The following is a 12,854-nucleotide window of genomic DNA, read 5'->3' as shown; positions in this document are numbered from 1 at the left end:
ATTTCTATAAAAAATAGATTAGTACTTCTTTTCCATAAAATCTTAGCTTTTACTGTCAGATTTGTCCCCTTTTAATTTTGAGCTGAACAACTGAGGTACAGCAAAGAAAATTGGAATTTACTACCAGCGCCAGTGCATGTTACTCCGTCGGTTGTGCTACAGTACAATCCTTTGATGTGTGTGTGTGTATGCCATTGATGCACTCAGCATATTTTTCTAACACCTTTTTTGATTGTGTACGTGGTTGTTATACTTTATATTAAGATCTTTCCATTTCTTTTGTTGCAGGCCGAACAGATGTACCAACGAGCAGTGGAAGCCTGCCCTCTATCTGCATCGCTCTGGAAAGACGTAATCAAAATCACTTTCATCACATTACAACGTTTAAATTGCATATTTATTGGGTTAATCCAGTTGGAATCAATACACCCCTTGTGGATGACATGACCTTAATCTGCCACACATGACATGACCTTAATCTGCCACACATGGAGTGTGAATTTCAAATGGGTTTACTATGAATGGAAGACTCCATTTGAGATGTACACCCCTGATATGGGAGATTAAAGGTCATGTTTTCCAAGGAGGTGGATGTATGGATTTCAACTGGAATCTATAAACTATCTTGTAAAATAGCGGTGATCCAGAATTAATTTGTATCGGTGGCATTTTCCCCAAGTTATGTACGAAAATACCAAACCAAAATACTGAATATTTTACTGGATTACTCGAAACTTGCATAGTTTCAAAATATGCTAAAATTAATACACTTACAGTCCAATCACAGAGAAGACATCTTACACTTCCCACAATGCATTTCACTTTTTTGTACTTATTTGTTTTCAAGTGCAACATATCATGGGTCAATAGTAGCAAAAAGGACCTCAATGAACACTTGAACAGACCACATCCAGATCTTGCAAACAATGTTTATTTTGTGACTATTGACCCCATGTTTATCTAAATTGTCTATTGTAAACATGGAAACAAAGGGATAGGAGTGTTATCTGATGTAATGATATGATGCTTTATGTTGCAAAGGATTCTGGGAAGGGTAAGGTATCTTCTCAGCTTGTATCTGATCATGATGGGACCAAGCATTGGCCAGAATTGTGAAAAATCTGGATATTACTGTATGTTTATTTTGCACTGAATTTCAAAAGTGTTGAAATCATGATTGGGACAAGAACTGTTCAATTAAATTGTGAAAATTTATCAAAGTTTTTGGGAAAAAGTTTATTAAAATTATTTTCATACAGATTTGGAAGAAATACAAGCGCACAACTTGAATGAGTTACGATACAGTTTCAGCATAAATTAAGACTGAAATGATTTTTGTTCATAATTTGTTTCTTCCATATTGCACAAATGTAGTACTTACTTTTTGAAGTCACCCGGGGGAAAAGCTGTGATGAACTGAAGAAGCTGATACTGCGTTGCCGTGACGACATTAGACTCAACATCAACGATTATCTGGAAACTATCTTTAAAACGTGACATTCCATGAAATGGGCATCGAGATTTACACTGGTATGTGAAATCCATACACCCTATGCAGACATAACCTTGTTATCCCACACAGGAATGTGAATTTCAAATGGGGTATCCTGAATGGGTGACTTCATTTGAAAGCTACACCCCCAGTGTGTGGAAGATCAAGGTCATGTCTTCCATAGAGGATGTATGGATTGGATTTTAACCTAATGTCAAGATTAATTCACTAGAAACTCACAAAATCCAGAAAGTATTTCGATGGAAATTAATTAGTCAAATGCATATGTGATGTTAATAACATAGTATGGCGTGCGGGACGGTCATAACATATCAAAAGAATTGACTGGAGTCACGTTTGACATATGCGCTGGCATTAAATAGCGATTTTCTTTGTAATACCTCATCTGTTTGGGCCAAAATTAAAAGAGGACATATCTGACAGCGAAAACTAAAAAATAAATTTTGGGGAAAAAATGCAATTCTATTTCTTACGGAAATGTTACAATATGGCTATAATTATTTTTTTTTTTTTCAGGGCGGCACAAGTGAAGATGAACATACTGGCTGACCACACCTGCTTGGACTGGAATCATCAAGTCTACTTGTGTGAAAGGTTACATTCCTGGGGATCTTAATTTGAATTGCATTGTCAATCTAAATTTGTATTTAAACAAATGAAAACAAAATCCACAATGGTTTTGATATTATAATTCATTATTATCATCAAAGGAAGTTCATAACTTTTCATTGATATAAGTTTGGTCTTTGGAAAAGAATTTAATTGAATATACTGTTTAACCATACAATTATTAGAAAATTTTGCAATTCTTTGGAATAATTTCAAATTGATAGCAAACCGTGAAATATAATGAGCGAATACTGTGTTTATAAACATTGGCGGACATTTTCTGGAACTGCTGTGATAAAACTGCCATGATAAAAGCTAGATACATGTAACACAGTGCTAATCTTCGTCTTTAAATTTTTTTTTTTCGTGTACAAGTGCATAATAATTTCTTAAAACACTGCGCATCTAGATGAGTGGAATTTTGTGAAAGAAAGACCTCCGACGAGATTCAACCTCGCTGCTGAGAGTACAAGGCAAGTGCGTATCATGCAATAAAAGGGCGTAAGTATTTGTAGTTATTTGTGTCTGTCCAAATCCTCCTGTTTAGCCGGTGCACAAAGTGTGAAACCATAAGAATAAAAGTTGACTAAAAGAGCGCTACACCAGCCCCACAGACCTTGGCAAACTTTACAGAAAATCGCTGATCACGATGGCCCTAGTAGTTCTATAAAGGTACAGGACCTGAACCAGTTTACATCCATAAATAACCATCACAACTCATTTAGAAGAAAAGAAATTTGGGCACATGTTAAGTTTTTGTTTAATCATATAAAATATAATGGTTGCCTCTATTCCATGCTCATATCACATGGCGAGCTGTAAAATGACACACAGTTGACATCGGCTAGAAGGAATCTGGATAAGACCACTGTATGGGGTCACATTTTGGTAGTTTGCTCTTTTTGCCAGATTTCTCTTTAATATTTGCACCAAATTCTGATTTGTGAGATTGGTTTGTGTCTGGAATGTTTGGGGTTTGTGTGGGATGTGTGTTGGGGTGACCTTGCACGTATGTGTTCAATATGTGTAGGGGTGTGGGGGTGCACATGGGGTGTGTGTATTTGTACGAGTTGTATGAGTGTGTTTAAGAGAGATTAGGTTATTCCACTTGAAATCCATATACTTCATATGGAACACATGACCTTCATCTCCCATACAGGAAGTGAGAATTTGAAATGGGGTTACCTGAATAGGTGACTCCATTTGAAATTTACACCCCATGTGTGGAATATTAAGGACATGTCTTCCATAGGGGGTGTATGAATATCAACTGCAATAGCGTGTTGCATGTTTGCATCTTCTTGCACCTATGCTTGCAATCGTGAATGAATACCATCTGGTCACCATGGTAACAAACCTTGACTCTGCTCTCTTGGAGTTATAACTGGCCAAAAGGAGCGATTTACACAATTTGTTACCCCTATTTATGCTGTGTTATCCAATAATGTATTTTTTTTATTTGAAAGCATCCAGCTTAACCATGTACATAACCATTATGTAGACATGTTATTTTCTCTCCAAAAAGTATAACTCATCTGTAAGAGTTAGATTCGGAAGTGATCGAAGCAGTCCGTGATCCCGAAAAGAGAAGATTGTATTGTGAAGAAAGTATGAAAACCAGTGCCATTTCAGAAAGCTTGCTGGCACTGAAAGCAGTTTACACTGATAAGATTTTTATTGAATTTATGGTGCTATAATGTCGAAGAAAAGATGTACATGTTGCCTGATCTACTTAAAAACTGGCTGGAAACACTGGTGAAATGACGCCATCATGGTGTGAAGTGAAATTATGATGCAAGGATGAGGGCATCACAATAAGTACCAGGAATGAAATTTTGAAAGACGAGAGCCTGGTCCTGTCAGTGAATTCTTGGTAGCCAACAAGAATCAGAGATAAGCGCACTACATAAATGTGAAGCTACTGCCGTTTCAAGGAACAAACACCAGAAGTTTATGGTGATGATGCCAGGATAAAGATGATGCCAACTGCCTTGAGTATATATTAACGTTTTTTTGTCATTGTGTGTGTATGTAAAGGAGTGGAAGCAACCAAAGCCATAAAAAATGCAACCTCCAAGAAAAATTTGATTTCAAGCCTTCGAGTGGTGGCTTTTCATGTTTTGAGACAAAAATAAATGGGGTCTAATGCATGTTGGTACCAAAAATGGGGTTTATTTTAAAAATGTATTTGAGTACCAATAAGGTTGTCTTTTGATATCAGTAAGTGGGATTTTGGTATTAAAACATTGGGCCCTTTGGTAGTAATTCTTGGTTTTTTTGGCGGGGGGAGAGGAGAGTGGCTTTACCCTTGCCTATTACTTTTTTTGTTGAATACCTCTGCAGATGTGAAAAAGTGTTTGATAATACTGCATCACATGCAGCTAGTGTATCAAAGCGGCTTGCAAGCTTTCGTTTGGATTTTAAAATATAAAAGTTCAAACAACTTGATGAAAACATCTAAGCTACATCATGAGTGCGATTGGTGGGGGGTGGGGACATTACCCTAATCTTAGGTTTTTCCCCAGTCAAAATATGAAATTTGATTCAAAATTTTGCCCCCCCCTCCACAAAAAAAAAAATGCTCCCAAAAAAAATTCCTTGTGTTGCCACTGAAAATGCCAAGTCTTGGGAAATTGGAAGCCTGGTGTTACACCGTGCCATTTCTTACTCATGAAGCATGCATTTGTGAGGCGTTGGTTACTTTCACTGCTTTGCATATTTTTTATTGGCGATATCACCAAGCATCTGTTGTGTAAGACAGTGATAAAAGTTATCGTTGCTGTTCTGGCAAATCCTCATAACTCTAAATAGCTGCTATGTGTTAAACATGTACAATACAATATATCATATTGTACAAAATGTACATGTTTAACACATAGGAGCTATTTGGAGTTACAGGTTTTTGCCAGAACAGTGATGTTATGGTTGTGGGTTGAATTATATTCTTTGCTGAAAAACAAAATTGTGACAACTTTGATTTTGGACATCTGTGCTATTCCTGTTGAAACCCATACACCCTCTCGCTATGGAAGACATGACCTTAACCTTTCACAAAGGGAGTGTGAATTTCAAATGGGTTACCTGAATGGGCGACTCCATTTGAAATCTACACCTCTGTGTGGGTGATTAAGGTAATTTCTTCCATACAGGGTATATGGATCTCCACTGGAATAGTCCAATATTCAGGGCAATTGATCAGTGTTTATGATGACAGTTTGTTAAAGCTGCAGTGTCCAAAATCAGAAGTTGTCACAGATGTTATATTGCTGAAATAATGAATATGCATGATTTATTTGTTTGTTTACACCTCTGAGAATGCTTTTGTAAAGTAAACAAATTTTGTTTTGATAGCTGACCTGGAATATCGTTATGCACGTCACTAAACAAATGAGGGATGTTTGGTCCTAAACAGAGTTAATATCCACTTGTAACGGTCCTAAACAGAGTTAATATCCACATGTAACCGGTCCTAAACAGAGTTAATATCCACATGTAACCGGTCCTAAACAGAGTTAATATCCACTTGTAACCGGTCCTAAACAGAGTTAATATCCACTTGTAACCGGTCCTAAACAGAGTTAATATCCACATGTAACCAGTCCTAAACAGAGTTAATATCCACTTGTAACCGGTCCTAAACAGAGTTAGTATCCACTTGTACCCGGTCCTAAACAGAGTTAATATCCACTTGTACCCGGTCCTAATTTACTCCTAAACAGAGTTAATATCCACTTGTCGTGTCGAATGTGGGATAGAAAAAAATTACCTTCAAATGGCAAAAATAATAGGTACACGCACCGGCACTAAAACATAGGAAATAACTTTTAATTACTATGATTTTGAAACCATATTTGGTCATTTACTCACCAAGAACTTTTGTAGGAAATTATGTTGAAATGTGCTATTCCAATTGAAATCCATACACCCCCTATGGAAGACATGACCTTAATCTTCCACACAGGGTGTGTACATTTCAAATAGGGTTACCTGAATGGGTGACTCCATTTGAAATCTACACTCCCTGTGTGGAAGATTCAGGTCATGTCTTCAATAGGGGGTGTATGGATTTCAACTGGAATAGTCCAATACCGATATTTTTGCAATAACTCATTATCATGCAAATCAGCGAATGTGTGTTTTTGTCAACTGTTACTTTTGTCCAGTTTTTAATTTTGTTCATCTGTTTAGACAAATCTAAATGTTTATTATATTAAGAGAAGCATGTACATAGAAATTATATAATTTATATGAAACAATGTTTTTTTTAAATAAGTGACATTATTAGTAATTAATTTAGGATAGTGTGAAATAGTTATCACTTTAGTTACTTAGAATTACCATTATTTATTTTAAAAATTGTAAATCTTGAACTTGTATGAATTGCTAATACCTACTCCCCATTCCAGAAAAAAAAATACAGCACTAATTTTTTGGATTAAAAAATATTATCCTGTTTTGCCAAATGAAACATAGTTAAATCCTAATCCTTTAGTTAGTCCTAACTGGCAATGAAAATAATATTTTAATATTTGGTTAATTTTCGGAAATAAGGGCCAAAAACATGCATTTTGTGGTGTTTTTCGACCTTTTTCGTATTCTGTGTCAATCAATCCCAAAGACTTGAACAAAGACTAATAATTCAAGTTATGCATTCTAATTTTTGGAGAACATATTTTCCAATCTTTTTCATAACCAATTAGCAAAAATAACATTTCATATTAAAATTATGAGCTAGAACTCTTACCCTATACTCAAGATTTTGAATGTTTGTGCCAAGTCTAACAATTTTGTGACTACAATTGTAAGAAAACATGCAAAATTGCACATTTTTGGACCATTTTCCCTCAAATTGCAAAAATTTTAATATTTGACTTTTATTGCCAGTTAGAGCTAACTATTTAAGGATTAGGATTTAGCTATGTTTCATTTGGCAAAACAGAAAAATATTTTTTAATCCAAAAAAAATTAGTATTGTATTTTTCTGGAATGAGGAGTGTATGCAAGGCGTCACTTTTTTTTCTTATATATCAAAGAAAGTTATATATCTAAACCCTGTGGATAGGATGTGGATAGGGGCGTGGTCCAATCTTGTCATGTTCTATTTTCTATCTTACTTTGAGGCCTACCATTAATAAAGCAATATGTTTCCTAATTTCGAGTTTGAGAGGTTTTGATGATATGAGAATTAAAAACATGTATAAGAATAAACAAGGTATATCCACTTGGTTACCACAATTCTCCATGGGTTTGTTTTCACACCATAAAACTAAACATATCCCGGGCGGTAAATTTTACTGTTCTAATGAGAAAAATGTGAGCTTGCTTCTGATTCCAAAATCTCAGTTTTAATGAAGAAAAATGGGGGATGAGGCTTGACGATCAGGTTACACCCAAACGATTTACTTTAATTTTTGTTCTTACAAACAAAAGTGTAGTTACATGTATCTATAGTAAGCAAAAACCCACAAACCTTAGGACACTTCATAGAAATTCTTACTTAGTGGCAAATTTATGTGAGAAAAAGATATGAAGCCTAAATGACAAAGTTTGTTCAATCTCCATAAAATGATCATTACTCAGAAGAGGGCAAAATGATCTAAATGACTAATTACTTTGTGAATGCTGCTAGTCAGATGTTATTTTTAAGTCTTTCACTTTTGGCTTTAAAAGGATACAAAATTGGGTTATTCCAGTTGAAATCCATACACCCCCTGTGGAAGACATGACCTTAATCTCCCATGCAGGGAGTGTGAACTATAAATGGGGTTACCTGAATGGGTGGTTTCATATGAAATGTACACCCCCTGTGTGGGAGATTAAGGTTATATCCAATCCATAGGGGGTGTATGAAATAAAACTGGATTAGCCCAGTGCTTAGTTGAAAAAACTTAATCGATCATAGGCTTATCCATATACTCAAGTTACTTTTCTTTTCTCTCCTTTTTATTTGGAACATAATGGTTCAGACAAATAATTATTTTTTTCATTAGTTTTAAGTGGTGTGCTGTAAATGGTGTAATGAAAATTAAGTTATTCCAATTGAAATCCCCCATAGAAGACATGGCATTTATCTTCCACACAGGGGGTGTGAATTTCAAATTGGGGTTATCTGAATGGGTGACATTGCACCCTCTGTGTGGGAGATCAATGTCATTATCTTCCAAAGAGGGTGTATGGATTTCAACTGGAATAGCGCATTCTCATAGGATCAGAAGCCACCATAACTCATAACCATTTACAGTTTTTTAGCAATGTGTGTGGGGGTGTGTGTGTACAAACGTAGTATGCATGTCTTCTGCTGGAGAGTTGTACTATCATATAGTTGTATTCACTGCATACCTATGAATCCTATATAAATATAAACAGGTCCGTTTGTATTTATAGGACTTATATAGGTCAACATTGTCAACTTTTTGTGGTGCAAAGCTATGTTTTGCCATTGTTGGTGATATGCGCATGGGATTTCACAGGTTGTACACAGGGTTGCCTAACGCACGATTTAATAGCCCATTTGTTTTGAAGAATTTCCCCATAACAATTCCTGTGCCATAGAAACCAATAGTTAGGAAAAAAATTGGGTGACTTTTCAACATTGGCTCCTGTGACTTCAGATAGTTTGCTGTCCTATAGAAACCAATGGTTAAGAGAAAAATTGAGTGACTTTTCGATTATTTGACCCACGATTTGGGATGGGGCGGTTTATAATAATTTTGTATTTGTCAGTATGCATTAATCTTCATTATCAAAGGTTAAGTTAAAGGCAAGACTTAGTATTGGACTTTGGGTTGTTTGACCACGTCTGATAGAAACAGTGTCCAACATATGGCATTGCAACATCGTTTGTACATGCATGCAACAACTATTTTTATTTTACCATTATTATTTGCATAATTATTTTTCTTTGTGATTCGTAATGATATGATGACACAATATAACCATGAGAAAAATGTACTAAATGGTCTCTAGGAATCTCTTCTTTGCGTGTTTGTGTGCTATGTACAAATTGTCCCATCTTCCCCATTACAGAAAAATACAGGAACTTTGCCAAAATCCTAATCATTTAAATTTCACTATTTGGTCAAATTTCAAGTCTAATTCTAAAGACTTGTACGAAGTTTTATTTCAATTTATGCATTTTAATTTTTTTGGAAAAGAGGTTTTTTTTATCAATCATTTAATTAAAGTTACACAAAAAATTTGAGCAAATATACTCAAGATTTTGAATGCTAAAGACTTGTTCCAAGTCTTTGATTTTTGTGACTAGGCCTACATGCCGAAAAAAAATTCAAGACATTAATAAAATAGTTCTTTTATCTCCAGTTACTACTAAATGAATAATTAGGATTGAGCTATGTTTCATTTGGCAAACTAGATATTTTGTTTTCGATCCCAAAAAACCAGTGCTGTATTTTTCTGGAATGGGGAAGTAGGACTCTCTTCTAGTGCTGTATTTTTGTCGAATTGGGAGTAGCGCTAGTTGTTAGGCCGTATAAAATTAATGTTTTGGTTCTCGTCCAGAGGATTTTCATGAATTGATGAGGGAGGGAGGTTTTTTTTTTTTTTTTTTCCAATGTAAAATTTTTTTTGTCAGTTTTTTTCGGTCTTTTTCAACAGTGCTCGAGGAAACGATGAGGCCCTTTTTTTTTTTTTTTTCAAATGTGAGATTCTGAGGATAAACCCCTAGAGTACCACAAAAAGACTTGGAAGTGATGCTTGTTCTCTAATAAACTTATTTATATGTATGAAGATTTCATAAATCATTCCAAAGTCTAAACAAATTGAAAAATCTAAAAAAAAAAAAAAAAAAATCTGACAAATCCCAGAAATTGAGGAGGGAGGGACGAGAACCAAAATATTAATTTTACACGGCCTTAAGGGAGCGGTTGATAAACGGTGCTGGTACATGGTAATCGTGTTATCTCATGTTAAAAAAAACATACACGAGTCCAGACCTGGGATAAGCTAGCTACTCGCATTTAATACTCCATTACTTGTCCTTTGAAACGATTCATGAAGAACGATTTTAAAAATTGCTGCTAAACGTTCTGACATGGGGTATGCAAGTGTTGACAACATTTTTTTTTTTCCCGACCCAGCAATGTAATTGGTCACAACACAAGCATCATTATTTGCCCACATTGTACATTTGCACACATCATGATTAGGTACCAGGGTATTGGTAAAACATTAATCTCTGATGTTATTAATAATTGGGCACCCAGGTATTGGAAAGACAACATCGTGACATCCCGCTATCTCTAAGGTCCGCTATCTCTAAGGTTCGCTATCACTAACGTGTAAAGTCTATGGAGACAGAATCCCGCTATCTCTAATAGAGAAAAAGGTTCGCTATACCTAAAAAAAGGTTCGATCGAAATGATCACAACACAAAGCCTATGGCGTATCATAATTCGGAACAGGTGTGTGAGCCCAGGCTTGAACCAGTAACCAATGGTTACTAACGTGCACTACGGCAGCGAATTGATACACATTAAACACCCGGATATTCACCTTTTCTGCAAATCCCATAAGCCTTTGCGAGTACACCTGCGAACTCGTCATTTGACGTCACGCCGATCTGCGCCGATTTATCGAACATCGTTACTGCGCATTGCAAGTTGGTGTGACGTAAAATGACGAGTTCTCAGGTGTACTCGCAAAGGTTTATGGGATTTACCGAAAAAGTGAATTGGAATGGAAGGACACCGTTAATTTCTGATGATCATATAATAGGGCACCCAGCAGGGTTCACAGTTTTTCGCGTTTTCGCGTCCAGGACGCTTTTTGTACTCGCTGAGAGCGGGGAGTGTTCGTCCTATTTTTTTCTGACCAGCCTAGCGATGTCAATTTTAAGGTTAGGGATGACCTGATTAGCCCATGTGAAAGCCCTATGTCTTAGCAAAATACGGCCACAATCCCAGAACTATTGGCCTTACAATAGCAACAGGATAGAGCAAACAAAAAAGTTTTGCAAAGTGGCGAACTTGCCCCATATTGTGGCAGGTTCGCCCATATGTTGGGGTAAGTTCACCCTAATCACAAAAAAGGTTTAAACATTGCATAACAATAACATATTCAATGCAAACATTTAGCAAGAGTATACAGGACATTCATTCTCTTCTGGGGAGTCACTAAATTTGTTGCAGGGGTCGGGTCAGGGTAAAATGTAGGGGTCCAAAGTGAGGTTAAACGTATCATGTTTACAACTTCGGGGAGAAATGGATTAGGACATAAACGGTGGTATGAGTAATACCGATATCACATAACTTTATAAAAACATGTTTTCAGTAGTTTTACCTTGTTTAATGGTTTAATTATCAATATTGTGCATAATACGCTTGGGGTAAGTCCGCCCGGGGAAGATATAGGGCGAACATGCCCCATCCTCAAAAGGGCGAACGAGCCCCTTGTGCACATGTTTGTATTTTCTTCGGGGTATGCAAAACACAAATCGAATAAGGAGTTTATAACTGCATTAAATCTTTGACAAATCCCATAATGTTCCCAATACAGATTTCCATTAAAACCATCTGTATTTATGTAGGCCTATCAATGATAATACAACATTATGAATGCAAGAAAAAATTACGTTTTGGTGTAATTTTTTTGTTTTGGCTGCATTTCGATGAACACGTCCCTATATGTCGCGTAGCTAATATGAGATGTTTATAATGACCTATGTCACCTAATTTTGCCATCACCAAATTCCCTGATAGCCGTAGTGCTGAGAAACAATGGTGGGCGAACCTGCCCCTAGGGCGAACACTCCCCGCTCTCCCTACATAACCTGAATGGGTCCAGCAGGCTGTGTTTGGAGTAGGTTTTGGAAAAAACAACATTAATCTCTGATGTTACACGTAATTGGGCACCCGGGTTTCGGAAAAACAACATTACTACCTAATGTTATACATTATGTTTTGATGGACCCATGTGTGTAAAAATATTGGATCCAAAACAATAATGATAAAATTGGATGCTTTACGCCCAATGTTTAGTTTGAGTTTTAAAATATCGTCCAATATTTTTAAAACTCATAGCTCGACCAATATATATGGGCTCAATCGATATCCAATTTTATATCATAATTGGGCACCCAGGTATTTGATAAAACAACATTTTGGTGTTTACTGAGAACTGGTGCACCCGGGTATTGGACAAATTATATTAACCTTAACACTGAACACTGCTTTTTGCTATCTGAAGTTAAAGAAGAAACGAAAAAGGAGAGAAGATCAGCAAAGAGGTGATTTGGGCCCCCGGGATTTTAACCTTAGACCCCTCGCGTGCCAAGCACACGGTCACCGGCTGGTAGCCACGGGGGTTTCGCTGGCCCTGCCAGCAATTCCCTGCCATATAACACTTAGGGGGCGCAACACTAAATCACTACGCATTTTATGTAAGAACGAAATTCGGCTAATATAGTCCATAGTGAGTATGAGATTGTAGCGACCATATCTACCGACATGTTCACTTTAAATCACTCAATATCAGCTCATATGAATTCGACAAGTGTCTTCAATGATAACATGCAGAAAAACCCGGACATTTTATCTCAAAAGCAATTCTCTGTGGCGGATGAAGACAACTTCCGATTTTGAAATGTGAGTGGTGAATTTAGTATATTTTTAGGCCATATTTTTGCACCGCGAAATAGCGAAAAAAAGTCAACGGTCATCGATATATGCCGACAAAAGTTTTGGAATCTACAGAAACAGAGCTTTAATTTGATACC

The 12,854-nt window shown here is 36.3% G+C and overlaps 1 protein-coding gene across 1 annotated transcript in view; it reads left to right on the top strand.

Annotated features, from left to right (window-relative positions):
- The window catches only part of LOC140138996 (zinc finger C3H1 domain-containing protein-like), a 48,835-nt gene extending 46,063 nt beyond the window's left edge, over positions 1 to 2,772 (top strand). Inside the window, 3 exon segments of the mRNA XM_072160777.1 lie at positions 289 to 351; positions 1,375 to 1,530; positions 2,030 to 2,772. Of these exon segments, the coding sequence (XP_072016878.1) occupies positions 289 to 351; positions 1,375 to 1,497 (186 nt within the window). The 3' untranslated portion in view covers positions 1,498 to 1,530; positions 2,030 to 2,772.
- The last annotated feature ends 10,082 nt before the right edge of the window (positions 2,773 to 12,854 follow it).

Source organism: Amphiura filiformis, chromosome 18, assembly GCF_039555335.1.
Source record: "Amphiura filiformis chromosome 18, Afil_fr2py, whole genome shotgun sequence".
NCBI classification, from domain to species: domain Eukaryota; kingdom Metazoa; phylum Echinodermata; class Ophiuroidea; order Amphilepidida; family Amphiuridae; genus Amphiura; species Amphiura filiformis.
This window is presented reverse-complemented; position numbering and strand designations above follow the sequence as displayed.